This window comes from Oryctolagus cuniculus, chromosome X (assembly GCF_964237555.1).
Source record: "Oryctolagus cuniculus chromosome X, mOryCun1.1, whole genome shotgun sequence".
NCBI classification, from domain to species: Eukaryota; Metazoa; Chordata; class Mammalia; order Lagomorpha; family Leporidae; genus Oryctolagus; species Oryctolagus cuniculus.
In genome coordinates this window covers 85,095,355-85,118,157 of record NC_091453.1, presented here as the reverse complement: position 1 = coordinate 85,118,157, position 22,803 = coordinate 85,095,355, and the positions used below count along the sequence as shown (strand labels likewise).

Genomic DNA, 22,803 nt, shown 5'->3' with positions numbered 1-22,803 from the left:
TTCCATCTGCTGGTTCACTCCCCAACTGGCTGCAACCACTGGAGCTGCGCCAATCCGAAGCCAGGAGCCAGGAGCTTCTTCTGGGTCTCCCACGTGGGTGCAGGGGCCCAAGGACTTGGGGCATCCTCTACTGCTTTCCCAGGCCATAGCAGAGAGCTGGATTGGAAGTGGAGCAACCAGGAACCAGGACTCAAACTGGCGCTCATATGGGATGCTGGCACTGTAGATGGCGGCTTTACCTGCTACGCCACAGCGCCAGCCCCCCTCCTTAGTTTTAATTTAGCAGGACTGTACACCAAAAATGTTTCCCTTAAAAGCCTGGATGATGGGGGTCAGTGCTCTCCCTGTGGTGCTGGCATCACATATGGACACCGGTTCCTGTCCCAGTGGCTGTACTTCCAATCCAGCTCTCTGCTATGGCCTGGGAAAAGCAGTAGAGGATGGCCCGAGTGCTAAGTAGGCTGATTTGCACTGTATGGAAAGCACTGTTAAGTTGTGAGTGATGCTAAGCTTTATACCTATATAGTATGTTACTGATATGTCTTACAGATCAAATTTGTAAAGGTCTAGTGGTCCTGGTGTGACTTACCACCAGGATTGTTCTCTTAATGCAAAAAGAGAACCAGGGGCCCTTCAGACATCTTTGAGACTGCCCCCTTGTGTTACAATCCTAGAGGCCTAAAAGAGACATTTTTGTATAACCATAATCAATGCAGATGCCCATCAACTGATGACTAGATAAAGAAATGTGGTATATATACACAATGGAATGTTACTCAGCCATAAAAAGAATGAAATCCCATCTTTCTCAACAAAATGGATGCAATTGGAGACTATTCTACTCAGTGAACTAAGTCAGTCTCCAAAAGACAAATATTGTATGTTTTCTCTGCTTTGTGAGAAGACAAAAATATGTAATGTATATGAGCAAAATTAACATTTTGAGATTTGACTGTTGGATTGTTGTTCACAGCCCTTGTCTACACTCCTGAGGAATAGTGATTTTTCTACTTACTACTTGTTGAATTCTTTACTTAGTAGAGGATTAAGCTTGTGATTAAAGTAAATTGAAAGTATTTCATTGCAAAAATTAAAAGAAAAATAAGGAAGGAAGGAGGAGAGAGGATGAGAGCAAGGGAAGGAGGGAGGGTAGCATGGGAAGTCCTGTGATGTTCTTGAAACCATAGATATGAAATGCGGGAAACCTGTTCCCTTTATATATTTTTTTAAAAATTAAAAAACTCATACAGGTGCTTTCTAAGATATTATACACAATGAACATCACCGGCTCTCCTTGTGAATTGCTGAGTTTTAGAATTATTTATTTATTTATTTTATTTGTCAGGTAGAGTTATAGACAGTGAGAGGGAGAGACAGAGAGAGAGGTCTTCCTTCCGTTGGTTCACCCCCCCCAAATGGCTGTTATCGCTGGCGCTGCACTGATCCGAAGCCAGGAGCCAGGTTCTTCTTCCTGATCTCCCATGTGGGTGCAGGGCCCAAGCACTTGGGCCATCCTCCACTGCACTCCCGGGCCACAGCAGAGAGCTGGACTGGAAGAGGAGCAGCAGGACTAGAACCGGGTGCCCATGTGGGATGATGGTGCCCCTCCACTTCCAATCCAGCTCTCTGCTATGGCCTGGGAAAGCATCAGAAGATGGCCCAAGTCCTTGGGCCCCTGTACCCACGTGGGGGACCCAGAAAAAGCTCCTGGCTTCGGATGGGTACAGCTCTGGCTGTTGCGGCCAATTGGAGAGTGAACCAGTGGATGAAAGACCTCTCTCTCTCTCTCTCTCTCTCTCTCTCTGTAACTCTGCCTTTCAAATAAATAAATAAATCTTTTAAAAAAAGTTTAATAATGTAATCCAGGCAAAGTTAACCTATGAACCACTCCTTCTAAAACCTTTTTGGTGATCAAATGTGGCTAAAAGGTCTTTTGACGCTGACTTTTGGTTCTCAATCATCTCTTCCAATGGGGGAGCAGGTCAAGTCAACAGCCAGGTCAAATCCAAGGTGGCAGTGAGAAACAAACAGAACCTAGCTACAGGATGATTGCTCAGTGGTGTTTCCAGAAAGAAGATCTTGATCACAATGAGGGAATAAACATCATGATGGTGTCACTGGTGTCAGCCCTCAGCCCAATTAGATCAACCTGAAGAGTTATAAAGGAAGACTCTACCAGAGGCAATATTTGTAAAAAACAAGTAACCAATGGCACATGTTACAAAAATCTGGACATTTTCACCCTAAGCTGGATGATCTGAGAATGATGTACTCCAGGAGACAAGCAGTCCATTCACTCTGGAACAGAAGAGAGGTTACCAGCTCACTTCCAGTCATATGGGGAAATATCAACCCTTACTATTTGATAACTGAAATGGTACTCTAAAACTGTATCACCTTTAAATCCAGCCACCTTGTCCCCAGATCTCCCTGGGGAATCTCTCTCTCTCTCTCTCTCTCTCTCTCTATATATATATATATATATATATGACTGCTTACAAGTTATTTCACAAGTATATCCCAGCAGGCTGGACCTGACTGATGTCCGCTTAGAGACCCAGAGCTGGAACTCTTCATGATTGGAAACACTCCACTGACCAGAGAAATTAAAAGGTATGCAGTGGGGGCCAGTGCTGTGGCGTTGTGGGTAAAGGTGCCACCTGCAGTGCCGGCATCCTATATGGGTACCGGTTCAAGACCTGGCTGCTCCACTTCCGATCCCGGTCTCTGCTGTGGCCTGGGAAAGCAGTGGAGGATGGCCCAAGTCCTTGGGCCCCTGCACCCGTGTGGGAGACCTGGAAGAAGCTCCTGGCTCCTGGCTTCAGATTGGCGTAGCTCTGTCCATTGTGGCCAATTGGGGAGTGAACCAGAGGATGGAAGACCTCTCTCTCTCTCTCTGCCTCTCCTTCTCTTTCTGTGCAACTCTTTCAAATAAATAAATAAATAAATCTTTACCAAAAAAAAAGATATGCAGTGGTAACTCTCCAGAGAACCTTGGAAACAGAAACATTGCCACCAGGTATCCTGGTACAGGAGGCTGAACTCATAGCCCTCACCCATATGCCTTACCCCTCAGAAGAGGTGAGAGAGGAAACCTTTATACCTACTCTAACTAACGAAAGGGATGTTGATGGCACTGACTTTCCCTGGGAGAGACTGCTCTCAGCCTCCCTTGGGTTCAAGGAAGATGGGAAAAATATACAAAAGCATGTCAATTTCCAAACCCTGCCTTGGCAATGGATAGACCAGGTCTGTCATGCATTGGTATGATCACTTGCAGTCCATCTTTCTTCCAGAGACAGGGCTGGAGGATGTGATTTTGCACATTAAAGCAATGACAAACCACATTCAGCATGCCTTAAACGATAGTGTTACACACCTAGATCAATGCTACATCTGACCCTTCACCAAATCTTAATTAATCAGTGGCTCTACTTCTGGAAGTCCCTGGTGGCAAAAACTACTAATCTTTTTGGTTGGCATTATAGGTAGAGGAATATTAGTATGTTGTTGCTTTTATTATTACTGTGGAATGATGATGCACTTGCTAGATAATGCTGTGTAGGGACTAGCTAGGCCAAACAATCATAACACAGACAATCTATTCAGTTAAGCCCAGGACTAGGAATTTTCTTAAAATGAATGGCTACAAATTCCTCTCCTCCGATCCTGAAACATTTCATTTCATCTCTTAATAGCAGGAAATAGCCAGAAAGATCTTCCTTACTCCCTAAGGGACTGAAGAGTACCAAGAAATAGGGGAGATTAAAACCGAGCCCCTATATGGCACTTTGATGTAGATGCTAGATACCACTAGGTCCCAGTTTCCCAGACTCCCAGCCCCTCTTCCTTCGCTCAAAGTGTCCTCACCCTGCTTTTACGAATGCTGATTAAACACTTAACTAAAATGAACTCACCGAACTTAGGGAGTGGTGCAGCTGCCTCTAGGAGGTCCCTAATCACCCAGCCCTTTGGGGTTCTAATCACTGGCCTCATGAGGTCATTTATTTCTCCAATGGAGAACAACCTGATATACAGTCTTCTCTCGAGGGCTTTCTTCTCCAGGAACTCTAGGCCTTGAGCGGGAAGTAACTACCACCTGCCTTGCAGCCCCCAGACTGACTGAAGCCCAATTTGCCACCACACAATCACCAACCAATCAAAGGAAGGCCGTGTGCACCGCCAAGCAACCAGGGACCTGCACCAACCAACCATTGAACATGCACCTCCAAACCCCAACATCAATTTATAATAACTTTCACTCCTAGGCATTTGAGGAGCCTGGAGAATGAAGCAACAGCTGCCTGACTCCTTGCTCTGTGCTTTGAAGAAACATCTCCTTTCTTCCAGCACCCTGACGTCAGTGACTCGCTTTCTGCATATCAGGTAGGCGGACCCAGTTTGGGGAGTTCTATAGCAATTCTTCCAACCAGCTTTGGGGCTGTGCTATATCATTACCCCTGCTATGGAAGGTAGGAGGGAGGCTGATGCATGAAAAGGGGATATGGAGCAGGCAGGAGGAGACAGAGAGTGTTTTGTGATAATCTTTTGGAAGCTAAATGCAGCAACCTGTTCTGCTGGAACTGCTAGGCTGATGTGTGATTTGAGACTTGAAACACTAGGCAAGTCAGGTCGCATTCTAAATTTGGCCCTGTCACACAGTTGCTATTGCGCCCTCCCCCCCTGCCAGGATGCCTGGGTCCAGGGCCTAGCTGAAGTCTGTCAAGCTGGGACCTACCTGCAATGCCTGGAAAGCCAGGTGCTCCTGGGAGTCCCGATTTGCCCTTGATGCCATACAGACCACCAGACCCCGAGGGTCCTGGCTGGCCCATGAGTCCTGGTGATCCAGGGCTGCCCCGCTCGCCTTTGGGACCTGGCAAGCCAGACCTCCCATGCAAACCTAATGAAAGGAAGGGACAGATGATCGATCACAGAGCAATAGAAGGCCTGGTTTCCCCCAAACAACTTCCAGCAGAAGAGCTTGGCCTGGGACTCAGCTCAGGCACCATCATCTCCTCAGCTCCAGCCTTCTTGCTATTTCCAGCAGTAAACCAGAGGCTTTGCAAGAAATCTGCCAGTTAGTGTGGCCACTTCGGAAATTACTAAGTCAGGGGAATGGACTCAGACAATTCAAGGAAAATTTCCTCCAAAGGAGGGCCAGAGCCAAATGATATTTTATTTTAACCCCCTCATTTACCCATCACCCCAGATTCATGCAAGAATACCGGTTACTCTAAGGCTTTCTGCAGACTGTTAAATAAGGGGCAAAAAGAGTCACCCTTGGGTCCTGGAAGGCCAGAGTCTCCAGAAACTCCTTTGTCCCCTGGCAATCCCTGGAGGCCTTGTTTGCCCGGAGCACCATTTTCAGCACCAAAGATGTCACCAGGGACTCCCTTGGAACCTGGTAAACCTGGACCGCCAGCCTTCCCAGGCAAGCCATCTTTTCCAGGGAGCCCAGGAAACCCAGGCAAGCCCTTCTCCCCACGCGGTCCAGGAAATCCTGAATGTGGAGGCAGAAAGAAAAGGCCATGGGTGTAAAGGTGATTCATTTCAGTAGCGATCTCAGGTTTTTCTAGCATAAAAACTAGCATGGCAATAATACACATCGTTTCTCTTGACTATCGGAGGTCTGTGGTTCTGGTTCAGCTTGTGCAGAAGCAGGCACTGCCTCACACGTGACCTGGAGGAGGTTCTAGGTCCACAAGCCCAGCCCGCAAGCGGGGATAAGCAACTGTTCCTGGGCTCCTGCGGCAGCTGAGAGCACAGGTGACAGCCAAGGCCTTCTGGCAAAGGCTCCATCCCCACCTCCTGCTGCCACACCTCCATCTTCTTCGGTGGGGAGAGGGAGGTGGAAGGAGCTGAGGCACTGATAAAGCCAGGAGTTCAGGGCCCTAGGGAGCCTGGAGACCAAGACCAGGGGTGGTTCTCAAACCTGCCCAGGCATTAGAATGGCTTGGTGTACATACAGATTGCCAGGCCTGCCCCCAGAGCGGCGTGAGCATGTGAACACCAGCTAACTGTTTGTGGCTGAGAATGTACATTTCCAACATGTTCTCAGGTGTTGCTGATGATGGCTCTGGGAGCACAATTTGAGAACCATGATGTCCAGGTTGGAGCAACAAAATATGAGAAAAGGAGCAGAAATAGACAACTCCCCTTTGACTGATCTGACTCTTTCAGGAGCTGATCCCAGAAACTGCCACGGGACTGGCAGGCAAACAACCTACAGAGTCCTGGCTCTGTTACTAGGACGCTTCACCACTTGGGCGAGTTCCTTCCCATTTGGGCCCCAGTTTCCTCATCTGAAAGTTAAGGGGGAGTCCCAGTGGGTGTCCAATAGCACTTAGTGCTCTGATACACTGCCATTCTACAGCGCTGCACTCTGTCTTGCCTGGGTATGAAATCGGATCATTCTATCCACGCCAGAAAGCAAACCTAGCTTCCTGTAATCGGCACAGGGCTAACACCAACACATTGACACAAAAGCAGACACAAGTGAGAAGCTTCCTTCCTCACCTGGCAGTTCAGGGAGATGAACCAATCCGGGGTTTCCTGGCTCTCCTTTATTTCCACGTAATCCAGGCTGGCCTGGAGTCCCAGGGAGGCCCTGGGTCCCCTTAGGGCCTGAAAACACAAATGTAAGTAGTGAAGGCAAAGGAAAGGCAACAATGCTAGTTATGATTTATGATGTTCAATCAAAAACCCTAGAATCTTGGAGAGCCTCTCCTGGTCTCACCTTTCCCTGCTGCCTTCTCCAGCAACTATTCTGTTTCCTCAATCCCTAAGGCTGCCCACAGGAGAAATGGGGAACCCTAGTGGGCTACACCTTGCTTTCTTTAGCTCATGGCCCCTACAAGTGCGCTCAGCCTCTTTCCATACCTGGGAATCCAGGTGCTCCAGAAGATCCCGATGGGCCATATAATCCAGAAGTAATACAAGGCAAGGTGATTCCTGTAAATGGAAATACGTATGCATTTGGTCAATCCACTGAGTCAGGGAGCATTCCCTCCCAGCATGCTCCTGTACTTCCATTCCACTTAGCGGGCTGATCAAGTTTCCTTTACATGGTGGCTGGGAGCCCACACAGAAAAATCATGGCATCAGACGCTCTTGGGAGTGGCTATCAGTGTAACTGCCTACAGATCAGAACGCCTCTAATGTCCAAGGGCCAGGATATCACTGATCAAATCAACGGGCAAGCGATCACCTATGCGGCAGATGTTACCTACCGAGGTTTGCTAGAGGAGTTCTGTACAGGAACAGCAACAAGCACCAATTGTCTACGCACTCTGACCTCAGAGCCCCTTCCTAGGATGGTGCCTGGGGTTAGTACCAAGGCTCCTTTATGCCCATGTCATTGGATTGGGAGTTTGAAGCCATAATCTCTCAAATTCATATGTCTACACTTTTCTTGGAATGAGGCTTTTCCTAAACCCCTGGATCTATTGATACACTTCCTTTTAAATATACTGAAACCTACTGATTGTCCTTGGTCATATGTACTGTATGTCTGTACTGGGTGGACATGGAAGACTACTCTCTTGGCCATGGCGGACAAATGCTGACCCTTTCTCTCAGCTCCTTAGTTAACACTGTCTGCTCAAGGAGATGGGGTAGTCAATTTCAGCATTCATTAGATGTCAGAATTGGCATGCATAGTCCTTACCCTAGCACATTCTTCCTTGTTCATTCATAAAGCAAAGAAAAAGATTTTTATAAGATCACAGAGGGGAGGTTTAATAAAATACTGGTGAACAAATTGTTTGGAGACACTCTCAAGTGCCATTTACCAACAATTGCTATGCTAATTAAAATGAGATTTGCCTATTCATCAAAATAATCCCCTAAGGTCTGGTTTAAACTACCAAGCCAACAATTGTAATAAAGTGCTATAGCATTTGCCTGTACTTAAAACACATCACAATTGCATTTCTGAAAAATGTGCATCAGCCTATGATTCAGACTGCTTCCTCAACAGCTGGCATTCCTCTTCCAAGCCCACTTCTATTTTCTTTTCTCTTTTTAAGATTTTACTTATTTATCTGAGAGGTAGTTAAAGACAGTGAGAGGGAGAGACAGAGAGAAAGGTCTTCCCTCCGCTGGTTCACTTCCCAAATGGCCACAATGGCCCAAGGTGTGCCGATTCAAAGCCAGGAGCTAGGAGCTTCCTCCAGGTCTCCCACGTGGCTGCAGGGGCCCAAGCACTTAGGCCATCTTCTACTGCTTTCCCAGGTCATAGCAGAGAGCTGGATTGGAAGAGGAGCAGCTGGGACTAGAACTGGCGCCCATATGGGATGCTGGTGCCTCAGGCCAGGGCTTTAACCCACTGTGCCACAGCACCAGCCCCACCTTTATTTTCTGATATGAAGCCTTGGTAATGTATTGGTTAAGAAGATGGGCTTTAAAGGAAGACAGACCTCAGGTGGTATCCCAGTTATGCAACTAACTAGCTGTGGAGACAGGATAATTCAACTCTCTGAGCCTCAGGGGTAAAATGGGAATGACCTATCTCATGTGGCGTTTGTAAGGATCACATGAAACAGGCTAACAGCACTTAGCACAGTGCATGGCCTCCGGTACATGCTCAGTGAACAACAGTTCTTATTACCTCACTTTAGGAGAAGTATTCAGAAGAGCTCGTGTAAGGCATGCTCTGGATTCTAGCTCGGGTTAGTGACGCTAATTTGTTGCCTGGGCAGCAACTTTTTGCCTTCCAGATCTCAGCTTTCTTAGTCATATCACCACAGGTAGAGATGGGGCCACAATCTTGAATCTTCTTCCACAAGTGGCCACACGCCCCTCCATTCTGCCAGACAGTAAGATGACAGGGCTATTTCTGAGAATTATTTCCCTACGATGGCAATGTACCCTATAGGTAAGCACCTATAGGTAAGCACCTCATGGTATGAGGCTTCACTGGGCACGGAGGGCTTCTAACCCTATGCTCGGTTTCATCTTGGGAACTTTGAACAAGACAGTATAACGACAAGGGTCCTATGAAGACCCTCTTGCTGCCAACTACTTCGATATCCCATTGGCTCCAATGTGTGAAACTCTGCCACTGTAGTTTCATTGCTTTATATCTTAAGAAACAAGCTTAAAAAAAACAAAAATATCCGGCTGGCACCGTGGCATAGCGGGTAAAGCCACTGCCTGCAGTGCCAGCATCCCATAGGGGCACCAGTTCAAGTCCCGGCTGCTCCACTTCCAACCCAGCTCTCTGCTATGGCCTGGGAAAGCAGTAGAGGATGGCCCAAGTCTTTGGGCCCCTGCACTCACATGGGAGACACAGAGGAAGCTCCTGGCTCCTGGCTTTGCATTGGCTCAGCTCCGGCCATTGCGGCCAATTGGGAGTGAACCAGCGGATGGAAGACCTCTCTTTCTGTCTGCCTCTCCTTTTCTCTCTCTCTGTAATTCTGACTTTCAAATAAATAAATAAATGTTTTTTAAGAAAGATACATGGTGAAGGATGTTGGAGGCTGCATAACCACTTACTTCTGTACTCCTGCTCAAGGGATATATGCTAAAGAACTCTCGAAGCAGTGGGCGTGGCAGTGTTCATGTAAGCTTTTGCATCCAGCCTTAACATCATTCCTCCCCAAACAGGGGTTTCAGGGTGGAGCTCAGGCTATCATCAATGTCAGGCAAAGGTGAACAAAAAGGAAGGAATCTTTGGCCAACAATGAGGTCAGAAAACTTGTAGACCTAGCCAGCCTCTCCCCTCCCTCTCTAAGTCTCCTTTACAATCCCCTCCCTGCAGCAGCAATCACCTAGACCAATCAAATAAAGAAGACAATTAAACCAGGATGGAAGGTCTTTGGGGCTCCAGGGAAGTCCTGTCTGCTGCCCAGATATACCCACAAATCAATGTCCCCATCTGGTCTGAGTGGAAAGGGCTGGCACCCACGCAGTATGATGTACACGGTAGCTGTTTCAGTAATAACTAGGGAGATTGATCATCACGAGCATCTGGAGTGGGGCCTCTTTGGAAGCAGCCAGTGTCTGCTTGCCCGGGGTCTGTAATAACTCATGCTCCTAGGCTCAAAGGCTTCTGATGACTACATTCCATTTCCTGGCAATGATGCTCTCCTGGTCTGCGCTACCAGCGGTTGGAGTGGCTGCAGTTAGGAACGGCATCTGAATCTTTTGTGGCAACAGAAATGGCTACCACGGAAATGTCTAGGGACCACAGTTGGTTGTTTTCAAAACTGTGTACAAAGAAAGCTAGGTTTGAGGTGTTATACTTGGTTTCTATAAAGAGAAATAAAACTAATGCTCTTAATTGAAGCTCTTTTGAATGTCTTGGTACTACAACAAGGATGCTTGCTGCCTAAGGCATGACCTAGGCTATAGTTTACTGTAGCACTATATTCCTAAGGAGTTTCTTTGTCCAGGGGCCAGTACAATTTGGTATAGAAATCTGCCTGTGGGCTTTCTTCTGTTGACTCAAGTCTGTTCTCAAGCAGATGGAACGCTGGCAATACCCAGATTTCGGGGGGGGGGGGGGTGTATAAGTTTATAAATGCCATGTTATTGTAATTCAGTTTACAACCCAGTTGCTTGCAAAACAGGTTGACCTAAAATGGAGACCCATTAATTGGCAGAGGGTCAGTGGAATGACTATAAATAATATCCGTGAGAACAGTACTGGAAGAAAAGTTCTCTATAGCTGACACCAACCAGGACTTCCAAAAAGCAGGATGATTTTGTTTCACAAAATTGCTCACCTTTCATAAGAAGTTGTGAAATGAAATACTGACTTGCTTTTTAACAATCATGAATGATTAAATTTTAACCTGTATCATCATTCGTATTATACTAATTCATAAAATATAGGTTTCAAAATCAGCAAAATGTTACAAGATGTAGTATCTTGTCTTCTTTTTTCATAATGCTTCAAGTTGACAAGGTGGAAAGAAAAGTAGGTCTAAGAAATAGTTTTTTGGTTATTAAGAAGGTCCCTTGTTTTGAAAGTAAATATTAGTCCCCTATGGAGCACTACACTTTGCTAGGTAGGTTCAGAAATGCTAAGAGGTATTATTCATCACCTCTAGTATCCAGAAGCTTACAATGTAGGTGGCAAAATAAAAGCATTAATGGAAGGTGATACATAACTTAAGTACCAAAGGCATATTGTGAAGATCCAGTGAAATCTCAATGGCAAAACTGGGGCTTATGTTGATCCCTGAAAGATGGATATGATGCCACTTCATAGAGAAGAGCGGAAGAGGAAGAACACTCCAGAAAAATGTAGCATTGGCAAAATCTTAGCATTGGAAATGAATATATTGTGTTTGGATACAGTGAAGAAAACTGGTATCTTGGTTTTTTTTTTTTAATTATGAAGAGTATGAGATAAGATTGAAAAGGTTGGCTGTGCCTATGTTTGGAGACTTTTGAATTCCATGCTGAGGGCTTAGGCATTACATTCAATGGGGATCATTTGTGGTTCTACACTAGGGGAGTAGCATGATGCTACTGTTGCTTTGTAGATGTTAAATTGGCAGCAGTGTGCATAGTAGAACTAAATGGGAAAAGTCTGTAGGTACGAGAGGAGAAACTACTTAGAAAGTTTTCATTCACTTACTTACCCATCCATTCATTTATCTGTATAGGCATTCATCCATCCATCTACTCACCCAACCAACTATCTATTTATTCCAAAGTATATATAGGTATTTGATCAACTAGACTTAAGATAATGAGAGTTGAGTAGCAAGAAAATGAAGGAAAGAATATAAAGGAATTGCAAAGGAAGAATATGAGATAATTTTAACTTTTCATATTTCAGATGATCATAAGAAGCTAATTGCCCCATTTCATCATTACATAAAGTATACATGGATTAAAACATCACATTGTATCCCATAAATATGGACAATTATTATGTGTCAATTAAAAATAAGATGAAACTTAAAGAAGTGTGATGCCAGTAATGGAAACATAGACATTTTGGGAACAGACATTGGGATGAAGAGTTGTTCTGGCTGTATGGAAGAAGACCAGTTATTAGCATACTACCTCTATAATCTATTAGCAGGACTCTCACCCATTATAATTCCTGAAATTCAGGTAGAAAAAGAAGTTTCATTAAGGGGATGGAGTTAATGTATCAGATAGGGATTAGATTAGAAGCAACTAGGGTCTCTTTCCAATTTGAGATATCATAAATTGATGAAAGAGTCTTTCCTGATGATACTACCATGCAATTTACAAGATACTTTTCCCAATATTCCACTAATTCCACTGAGGACAGTTGTAATAAATGGCCATCTAGCTTGTCCTTGTGCTTTTTGAGGGATTATGAGCTCATGCCCTCCATAGGATGCTCTTACATTTTCAGAGTGCTCTGTTAGGAAATTCCTCACTAAGTACAGCTGAAATCTATGTTGTTTTGCCCTCTAAACTTCCCACGGTACAACTATGATGCTTTGTCATTGTGAACATCTTTAAGCAGAATGAAAGTAAGGATTAGAGTCATTCAAGTCTCTTCTTCTGACACATGTCACAGGTATTTTATAAGAGACTTTTTTCTAAGTTCAAAGCCATCTGATTCCATGGAGGCATTTCTCACCTGGAGGCCCAGGGAGGCCTTGCTTCCCTGGTAATCCATCTCTTCCTTGATCTCCAGGAAGCCCACGAGGTCCAGGAAGTCCTGGGAGCCCAATCCCTGGGAGGCCGATTGGACCACGTTGACCTTTTTCACCGGGCAGTCCTGGAAATCCCCTTTCACCTGGAAACCCTTGTGCACCATCGCCCTAGACAACACAAAGAAAATAAGGAAAGTCCAACTCAGACACTCATCTGGAGAGTCCTCTGACCGTGAGAAAGAGGTAACTGGTATAGCCAATACATTTTGTTAAAGTTCTCTAGCAGGCTAGTGTAACAATTGGCCTCCTCTGAGTTTGGTTAGTGACAATGAGTCTCATCAGCTTTGGATGATCTGATAACGTAAAAGGAGAGGGTAGGAAATCAGCAGGGCAACAACAACCCTTGAGGGCATAGAAAGCAACAGAGTTACCTGAAGCAGAAGTCATTGAGAAACTGAAGCATTTTTGAAGTGATAAGATCAAGTATCACTGTCATTTATCAAATAGGATAATGACCTGGTCTGGGAGAAAGACTCCCACTTAACAGGAAGGAAAAGCATGGAGTCAAAGTGCCAGCGGCAGAAGAAAAGTGAGGTGCTCCAGATTGCTTCTGTTCTGCCCTGTCTCACCGTCCAGTGTTCCTCAGACACCTATTCCCCTAGTCAGGTGTGAGGATTTACAGAGAGAAGCACCAGGACTGATCAGCTTACCGGGAGGCCTGGTAAACCTGGCAAGCCTGGTGCGCCATCCTCGCCTCGGGCTCCTGTCACACCAGGGAATCCCCGGGGGCCAGGATCACCCTTCTCCCCTGGCATTCCTGATTGTGTACTGAGAGTCGGCTCCCCTTTCTCTCCCTTGGAGCCTGCAGGACCCGGTGGCCCATGTGAACCCTGACAAAGAAACAGAAGGGGATAGTCAGGATTGGTAGACTTCATAGAGTTCTGGAACATAGAACAGTATGACATTAGGTCCTTGTACACTTGGTTATGGTTGCCATATTGGAAAATAATTTCCCATTTATTTTATGGTCCTTTCGATAAATCTTTGAAGATGAGAAGCTCATCTGAATTCCTCTATTATCTTTAGGGCCCAACACAGTGCTGGGCAAATGTAAATAATTTTGTGAAAGGGAGGGAGGGAGAAAGGTTAAGGAACATAGGTAGGCTAAAGCAGAATGGAAGTCTACAGACATCTAGTCAGACTTCATCAAAAACTCAAAGCTTTGTATTATCCCCATGTTTCTTTCATGTACTTCAGGAAAGTGATTGTTGCGAACTAAAGTGCACTTGAAGGCTCCCACTAATTGCTAAGGGCCAAAGTTTAGCAAGACTTACTGGGGCCCCTGCTGGACCCTGTGTGCCCCTGGAGCCAGGATCGCCTCTGGTTCCTTGAACTCCTGGAGGGCCCACGAGACCTTGTGGCCCACGCTGGCCTGGTTCCCCGGGTGGTCCAGTGTCGAGAACACCACCATCACAAGCACAAAATCCAGGGTCCCCTGGGGAAAACAAAGACAACATGAAGCACAGTGGGGCATCTTTCCAAGAAGAAGAAAGAACTAATTGTGGTTATTTGTGACGGAGGGAATCAGAAGGCCTATAGTAAACAGACTCAAATGAATGAGGTTCACTCCCTATCAGAGTAGATGTGTACTGGTGGTTGGGATTTCGTTAGTCTAGGATAAAGCTTAGCTAGTGAGTCTTAAGTATAGCCAGAGCTGAGCACCACTGACCTCTACTAACCCACCGAGAGTCTGGAATCCAAGCCATTCAAACATTCTCTTCATCAATATGTCTTCTCCCCTGACTCTTGTACATGCAACACAAATGCCAAATAAATTGATAATAGGGATCCCAAGCAAAGCACCACTGGAGGAGGTATCAACTAATCACTGACACTATAGCTCAGCCATCTATACCTCCTATGCCTACGGTCGTGAAAAAGGGAACTGGTATCAGCATAGGTAGCTCAAGGGCCTCTTCCTACTTTTAGAAAATTGATAACACCTGAAACACCGAAAGGATAATCTGTTCTTCAGATTAGTATTTCTCAAGTACAGTCCCTGGACCTCCAGCATGAGTCACTTGTGACACTTGTTTATGAGGCAGCTTGGTGGACCCCTTCGCATTCCTAATCCATTACACTCAGGAAGTCATATTCAACAATATAAGTCTTTAAAAATATTTGTTTGTTTGAGAGGGAGAGAGGGAGAGGGAAGCAGAGAGAAAGATCTACCATCTATAGGTTTACTCCTCAAATATCTGCTACAGTCAGGGCTGGACCAGGCTGAAGTCAGGTGCCCTGAACTCTAACTGGGTCTTCCACATGGGTGGCAGCGACCCAAGTACTTGGGTTATCCTCTGCTGCCTTCCCAGGTGCATTACCAGGGAGCTGGATTGGAAGTGGAGCAGCTGGAACTTGAACCTGCACTGTGACATGGGATGTTGGCATAGCAAGCAGTGGCTTAACCTATTGTCCCACAATGCCAGCCCCAAGAATATGATTTTAAATAGCTTCCCCTAGGTGATTCCCATGTACAATGCTGCTTGATACTCACTATCACTATTCTATATTTAGAGAAAACGTTTTGATCCCATGGAACTACGGAAGGCGAAGCATTAGAGTTGTCCCTGTTTTAGGAGTGAGAACAGTGTTGAGAAATACACCAGCTCAGAGGTCGGCGCTGTGGCATAGTGGGTAAAGCCATCACCTGCAGTGCCGGCATCCCATATGGGAGGCCAACAAGATCCTAGAGTGCGTCTGTTCAGGTTCATCAGACTGTAGATTTGCTCATTCCCCATATAAAACCTTCTCTAAGGAGTTTAAGGAACAAAGAAACTCAAAGGGACAAAATCACCTTTTACTCCCTTGAGTCCTGGGTTTCCTTTCAGACCTTGTTCTCCTCGGAGGCCAGGGAAACCTGGCTCTGCTCTGTGTAGGGTTCCAGTTCCAAATGATGGACCTTCAGGAAAAAGGAAGAGAAACCGTTGGCAATTTACATGAGACTGATGACTCACTTAACACAGTGCAGCAGCTCAGTCACCAAGGCCTGAGTCCTTGAGGCCCAACCACCACAGTAGAAACAAATCAACAAAAATCAAGACAGAGACCTCATGCCTGTAGCAAAGACCCAACAGGAATCTTTGCTCAAATCACTCAGTGAATGGTTTCAGAATGTTCCAGGCACTCTTCTAGCCACTGGGGGTACAAGAATGAACAAAGTAGTTCCAGTAACTCAGCATTCCCAGTATCTACCCCAGAGTATTTCCTTAGGACAAAATAAGTATAAGCTGTAATGGTCATGGGATTTAGGTTACAAAGAATATTTCCAGTCTTTCTTTCAGAATCTAGAATTCCCACGCTCAGATTGAAGACCTGAGGAGAACAAGCCCTGTTTAGGCTTTCAGCAGCCACCTTGAGTGTCCATGCTTGGTTTCCTCTGAGGCTCTTAGCTCAGCCCATTGGAGCCTTGTGGACCAGGAGGAACTCTACTGAGCCTGTGCTGGTCCTTTAAGAACTGAAAAGCCAGAGGCCTTTGCGTTGAGAACTATGAAGGCTGGAAGGGAATGGGTAAAGAAGTTGGAAGGCATTAGGTGTGTTTACTTATCAAGATGACCCTAGCTTGTTTGTCCCTTGATTAAGAACAGTTCTGTAGTTGGTACCAGCAGAAGCGGGGTTCTGACTTGGAGAGGCAGGAGACTTTATCGCTACCCCTCTGCTGTTAGGTGTCCTGGCTTAGCTGTTTCGCTTGTGGATGCTCCCTCCAAATCATGACTGTTCTTCAGTCTGAATCACACCTGAGTCTCAAGGTAAAAGCAATGAACAACTTACCAGGTGGGCCAGGTGGGCCTTGTGGGCCTGGCAGGCCTGGCAAACCATCTCTGCCAGGGAGGCCAGCTGCCCCAACTGTGGTACGGCCTGGGTTTCCTTGGTCTCCCTTGAGGCCTGGCGATCCCTGAGGCCCTAGGATGCCTTGAGTACCTGGAAGGATAAACCCACAGGAAGACGCTCATTATATCACCCGGTTCTTCAGGAGTATTCCAACCAGTGGCACACGTTGGAAACAACTCCAAGAGAAGAATCTGAGATCAAAGTTAGAAGAGTCCTTCAAGATGAATTGGTCTAAACTCTTGGGAAACAGGGAAACATGATTAGCGGCATGGAGTTTCTTAGTGGCAAATCTGAATGGAAAATCTGTCTAATATCCTACTTCTCAATTTTTCTACCTTGGTGCTAGGGCCATCTCTGCCTCTTCCAAATGGCAGCATTAAAAGCACAGGTATTTTAGGACTGGTATTGTGGTGTAGCTGTTAAAGTTGCTAACTGTGATACTGGCATCCCATAGGGGCACCAGTTCATATCCTGGCTGCTCTACTTCTGATCCAGCTCCCTGCTAATGTGCCTGGAAAAGCAATGGAGAATGGCTCAAGTCGTTGGGCCCCTGCTCCCACATGGGAGACCTGGAGGAAGTTCCTGGCTCCTAGATTCAGCCTGGCCCAGCCCTGGCCATTACGCCTGTTTGGAAAGTGAACCAGCAGATGGAAGATTCTCTCTATTTCTGTCTCTGTTTCTCTGTTTTTCCCTCTCTCTCTGCAACTCTGCCTTTCAAATAAATAAATTATAAATAAATATTGTTTTAAAAAGCACAGGTATTTTGCCAGAGAATCATCTCCAAAGAATTTAGAAACTGGTGACTTAAGAAGTAATGTTGAAGCTTCATATATTAGATATTTCCACTTTCTAGGCTCTGGCATGGCCTTGTTCTGCCTGTCACTATGGACTCACTTATGGGTATGCCCCTCTGATTACCTGTTTCAAGACTGTCACCCACAGGAGTGTAAGACCATTTGGTGCCCAAGTTAAGCCTAGTTAGGTTTGGGGTACAAATTTTGCTCTGGGATTTTGTTATCTCCTCTTTGGCAAGCATCAGCTTGGATGGCAAATCCAGAGACAAGTAACAGGGCTCCAGTAGCCCAATTCAGACTTCTCCAGTGATGACAACCCTCAATAATGATCTGAAATGCTTGTCTAGATACGATGCATTATTTAATCCAAAAGAAATCTTCTCACCCTGGCCCTACCCCTACATCCATTACCCTTAGGCTGGCAGTGGGGAACCTACTGACTACCATCTACCTTTGCCGTGACCTTGGCAAGGTGTGTGCCTGAACCCAGAGGTATAGAAGGGGATTCTGGGAACAGGAGTGGTTAGCAAACTGATCTCTGCATGGCATGGGTTAGGTCGTACTACCTGGCAAGCTTGGGAGGCCTGGGATACCAGAAGGCCCACGAGGTCCCTGGATGCCTTCATCTCCTTTAAGGCCTGGGAGGCCTGGCACACCAGGGTCTCCAGGATAACCTGAAATTACAATGGAAAAAAAAGCAGTAAACAAACACAGATGAGGTTCACAAATGCCACAAAATGCCCAAGCAGCAATACAGGGAGCTGATCTGGTTCTAGGAAGGATCTTTCTGCCATCCCTAGGTCTCTCAGATGCTCATGGTCTCTTATGACAATGGGCCAACCAGAAACAAGGCTCTGTTATTGTTCAAAACTGGTCTGTCCAGGGTTTCTTCCATGATAAGATCTGGTATGTACTAAGTAGGTTCTTCTACTATTAATCTGCCATAATTCTTCAAATATCCACTATTTGGGGCAAGATGTTGAAGTTCACTGTTTATACACATAGGTTATACACATAGGTTTCCTGGAAATGGAACACAAAAATCCAAAGTCAACTATTACTACTAGATAGGGGATGATCTTTAGAGGATGAGAGGGAAGGGATAAAGAAGGAGATCCAGGTAGAACAGGCACTATGGTAGAAGCCTTTGTTCAAGCAAGAAGTTGGAGACATTTGGCATTTGGAGGATGCAAAGTGAAGGGTTGGGCACACATAATAACTAGGACAAGGGGAGGTGAAGACAAACTTTCTAAGCATCATACTGTTGAGGGCTCATCAACTACTTGCTCTTCTGGCCAGACATACTTTTCCTTTTCCTATGAGATTGTCAAGCTCAAGCATGTATGGAATTATCTACGTAGGACCCTGAGTATTCCAGAGTATTACACTGAAGTCATCCCAGTTGGGTGAGACATCTGTCCTCGCATAAGCATTGCCAAGAGAAGCATTTTTGTTTTGTTTTGTTTTTACCAAATACAGCCCCAGACATACAAAAATGCTGATCTTGGTGGATCCAACAAAAAAATGGGGTGGTTGGTTTGTCTTTTTCTGTGCTAGAGATTGGAGTTAGGTTCATCCTCCAAACTCAGAACTCATGAAGGAGCCCTGGAAGCTTTGAGTTCCATAGTAATCCAAAGCTGAGAAAGTATCCTTTCAATAGTTGCAGAGGATATGGAATTTAACTCTATCCTTTCTCTTCCACTCAAGTCTATGAAAAGTTGCACCTGAGATCACAGCGCCATCTACATCGATGAAAATGTCAGGGCCTGGCAGGCCGATGGCACCCTTTTCACCCTGCAAAAATGAAACACATTAAACTCAAATATTTCCATGACCTCATCACCCACGATGTAAGTGTTTTCAAAGCCAATCCTTAGAAAAATCAAAGATTTCCCCTTCTGTGACCTCTGATTTCCAGGGTCAGCTAGTCCATAGGTTACTATCAATGTCCAATAAATGTAAGCTGAATATGACACGAGGGAAGCCAGCAGCCTGACAGTTACAAACCTGTCAAGGACAAGGGATCCCAATTTTGCTTTGCAGCCCTACTCAAGGACAATCTGCTTCTGGGCCTGGGAAGTGTGTCAGAGGCAGAGACAACAACCTGAGAGGTACTAAGGAGGGAGCAGAGTTTCAAATGTTTTCTATGCTCAGCAGACCTGGGAATGTGCTACTGTCACTTCCCTTGCAAGTGGATGATACCATCTAGAGGAAGGCAAAGGGTTCCTAATGATCCCCCAAAGTGGGGGGGGGGGGAGGGTAGATACTCAGGTCCCAGAACCAGATATAGTAGCATATCCAGGGTAGGGTGGTGGAGCTGTTTATACCAGGTGCAGACCATAAGGGTATATATTGTATACAGAGAATTTTAAAACATTAATAAAACCTAAAAGTGGGGAATTCTTTAAAATGTCAGTAATAAAATACTCCTGCTCTTAGTTTCCATCAGCATCCTTCCCTTGGTTCACCATTGATCAAGTATTATTTAAGGAATGCTTTACAGTGTGCAAAGTGGGTTGCATACATCTCTTTTTTTAACTTTTATTTAATAAATATAAATTTCCAAAGTACAGCTTATGGATTACAATGGCTCCCCCCCCCAATAACTTCCCTCCCACCCACAACCCTCCCCTCTCCTGCTCCCTCTCCCATTCCATTCACATCAAGATTCATTTTCAACTATCTTTATATACAGAAGATCAATTTAGCATATATTAAGTAAAGATTTCAACAGGTAGCAACAGCATGCATCTCTTAAGAGTGACATCTAAAACATCAAAATATTTTAAATACTTCAACTCATATGTAGACCTCTATGGAATTCTCCACTCTCCTACCTCCTCAACCCTGGATATTTACTTCAGAGACTTTACCTTAATTCCTGGGAGTCCATTTAGCCCAGGGAAACCTGATGTCCCCTTCTTGCCCTGTGACAGAAACATCATTACCACCAAGTTTGAAATAATAGGGTGTAAGAGGAGCTGGTCTTTGTTTTAGGCCAGAACAAATGGCAAATGGCACAGAGACTGTGGCTGGCATTCCAGGGTATGTATGGCTTCTACCTGACTCTGGAAGCCGGAATGTTTTCTAGGAATGCAAAATATAGTACTAGGGAGTCAACTTACATCTTAAGTGGAACAAAGGCCACAAGGCTAGATAGAGATGGATACAAGTAGATTGGCTGTACTAGGCCCTGATAACATGGCCAGAGATGCATGACCACATCATGGCATGACAACGCACTGAATTTGATACTGGATACCCATATTATTAGGTGAAAAGAAGAGAGAGGCCAAGATTATACCAGTAAAAGAGAGATGGACAATTTGCATTATAAGCAATGATATCTTTGCCATAGTAAGTTAGAGCGGGGGAGGGGGGCTTTTCATTAGGATTTTGTACACCAAGGTTTTAACAATATTAACCAAAATACCTGTTTCCCTGCAGGACCCTGGACTCCTTCTGAACCCATGGGACCCTATAAAGAGAATAATTATACCATAGACAGATTAATAGGTCACACTAGAAAGATGCTGGACTTACATAACAAAGCTATCCAACTAAGTTTAGGATTGGGTGGCTCCTAAAATCAGGTAAGAGAATATTCATAGACCTGCCTTAATGAATTCTAACTACTAATCCATCTGGCTGAATGGCCACATGGAGCACATTTTTAAAGGGCTAAATAAATAGAAACATTTTAAGTAGTAGGTAGAATTTGGTAGAATGACTAGGGGGTACTATACCTAGTCTGCATTATTTCCAAGTCAGGAGATTTTTACGGGAGAGGCTCTCTTATCTTTTACCCCAAATGCATTATTTGTTGGTGATTATGTGTTTTCAAGACCAAGGGAGAAGGAAACATAAAGAAATAAATGGCAGGGTAATGAATGAATATTGGTAGATATTCAAACAACTCTTAACAAACCCCACGGCCATGGTATAATCACAACCTAAGTTGGCCAACTGCTTATAGCTCAAGACCTAAGTGCCTAAAGCTAGGAACCAAAGAGTCTGATAATTATTTATCCAATTGAAGTAAGATTATTATTGGAAACTGTTGACTCCAAACATCACTCTCCATGTTCTAGAACTTCCCAGGCTTGTTTCTTTCCTATAAAGATTGCACTTGACCCTCTTTCATCCACTCCTGTGCCATTTCCTGCCCACATTCCCTTGAAATACAATGGAATAAAAACAAGCCAACACTCTCATCATTTTACTCCAGAAGATAGTTATATGCGAGGGCAAGGGAGCTAAAAGGCTGAGGAGCCACTTAAAACAGCAGGCACAGCATTCTTTATTCATGGGAGCCACGCAGTGAAGGACATGGGGCTAAGTGGAGAGAAGGAGGTCTTAGGAAGCTGCCAGAGGGTTAAGGAAGAAAAAAGTAGCATAGGTAGCCATCAAGGTATGTAACAGAAGGAAGCAGACAGCAATTGGACAAATCTAGGCAAGCAACATTCCAGGTTCATACCCTGGGTCCTGGCAAACCAGGGATTCCTTTTTCTCCCTTTTCTCCAGTGGTTCCAAATCCCTGAAGGGAAAAAAAGAAGCCAGAAGTTATAGAATTCATTTGCTCATGCATCTCCAGACTCCTTCTAAAGCAGGGAAGCAATTTCAAACGAGGTCGACTGTTCCACTTCGAAGCCTCATCACACTGAGTCTTTGGTCACCGCCTGCAAAGGGACATTGGGTCTGAACATAGTTTGGACCATTCATTCAAGGTTCCGTTTTGGTTCTGAGAGTGATGTCTTTTTACCAGAACCCTATGACATGTGTTTATAGCATCATGGCTAACAGCATAGGGATCATTAACTATCCAAGCTCATTAACTTTACAGATGGAGACTATAACACCCAGAAAGGCGAAGAACAGATGAGAAAGCCAGGTTTTCTGACTTCCATTCCCGGGCCATTTCCATGCGAACAAGCTGCCTTCTACCATCTAGGAACTTGAGTGTGTGATCCAGAAACAGAGCCCTGTGCAAATCCTGGGGGGTTGCTATGAGAGGGAAGAGTGTTCCCCTTTTGGAGACATGTTGGCTGTAACACCCTTTTCTGTGCAGAGAAGTATTTCTGTCTAGGCAGGATTTTGAACCTGCAGCGCCTGTGCTGGGACTTCAGGGCTCTCGGCCAGCTTTAGGAACCCGGCAAAGGGGAGTATGAGACGGTATCCAATTCCTCTTGTCCCACTCACAGGAAGTGAGGACTTTTAGCCATAGGTGTGACTTAGGGGTTTTGTAGGTAGAAGCAGGGCATCCAAGAAGCAGAGTGAGTAACAGCTTCCTCACTTCTTAGGTCCAAGGCAAACATCCCTAGCCCCCAAGATACAGAAAGGTTCATGATCAAAGTGGATGGAAAACTGAACTGAAAGCATTTTGTTGTTGTTTAATATTATACTTCATGGAACAGAGAACTTTTGGAAAACCGATTTAGGCCTATTGTGAGAATAAAGGGCTCAGGGAAGTTTTCTCAAATGTGAGCTGGTGAAAGATGCTGAATGTTGTGGCGCATCTCCTGTTGTCCCCT

At 45.2% G+C, this 22,803-nt stretch overlaps 1 protein-coding gene across 3 annotated transcripts in view; it reads right to left on the bottom strand.

Moving 5' to 3' along the window:
- The window catches only part of COL4A6 (collagen type IV alpha 6 chain), a 312,961-nt gene that overhangs the window by 31,335 nt on the left and 258,823 nt on the right, over positions 1-22,803 (bottom strand). For 2 of the 3 annotated variants that reach the window (XM_008272863.4, XM_070067443.1), the window contains 14 exons: positions 21,750-21,809; positions 20,706-20,750; positions 20,146-20,199; positions 18,997-19,066; positions 17,839-17,946; positions 16,419-16,568; positions 15,445-15,549; positions 13,925-14,085; positions 13,301-13,480; positions 12,575-12,758; positions 6,880-6,951; positions 6,517-6,624; positions 5,279-5,500; positions 4,739-4,900 (listed from right to left, as the gene is read on the bottom strand). In XM_008272863.4, the coding sequence (XP_008271085.2) occupies positions 4,739-4,900; positions 5,279-5,500; positions 6,517-6,624; positions 6,880-6,951; positions 12,575-12,758; positions 13,301-13,480; positions 13,925-14,085; positions 15,445-15,549; positions 16,419-16,568; positions 17,839-17,946; positions 18,997-19,066; positions 20,146-20,199; positions 20,706-20,750; positions 21,750-21,809 (1,681 nt within the window). The remainder of the gene's footprint in view (positions 1-4,738; positions 4,901-5,278; positions 5,501-6,516; positions 6,625-6,879; positions 6,952-12,574; positions 12,759-13,300; positions 13,481-13,924; positions 14,086-15,444; positions 15,550-16,418; positions 16,569-17,838; positions 17,947-18,996; positions 19,067-20,145; positions 20,200-20,705; positions 20,751-21,749; positions 21,810-22,803) is intronic. The other variant, XM_070067442.1, reaches the window with a different exon arrangement.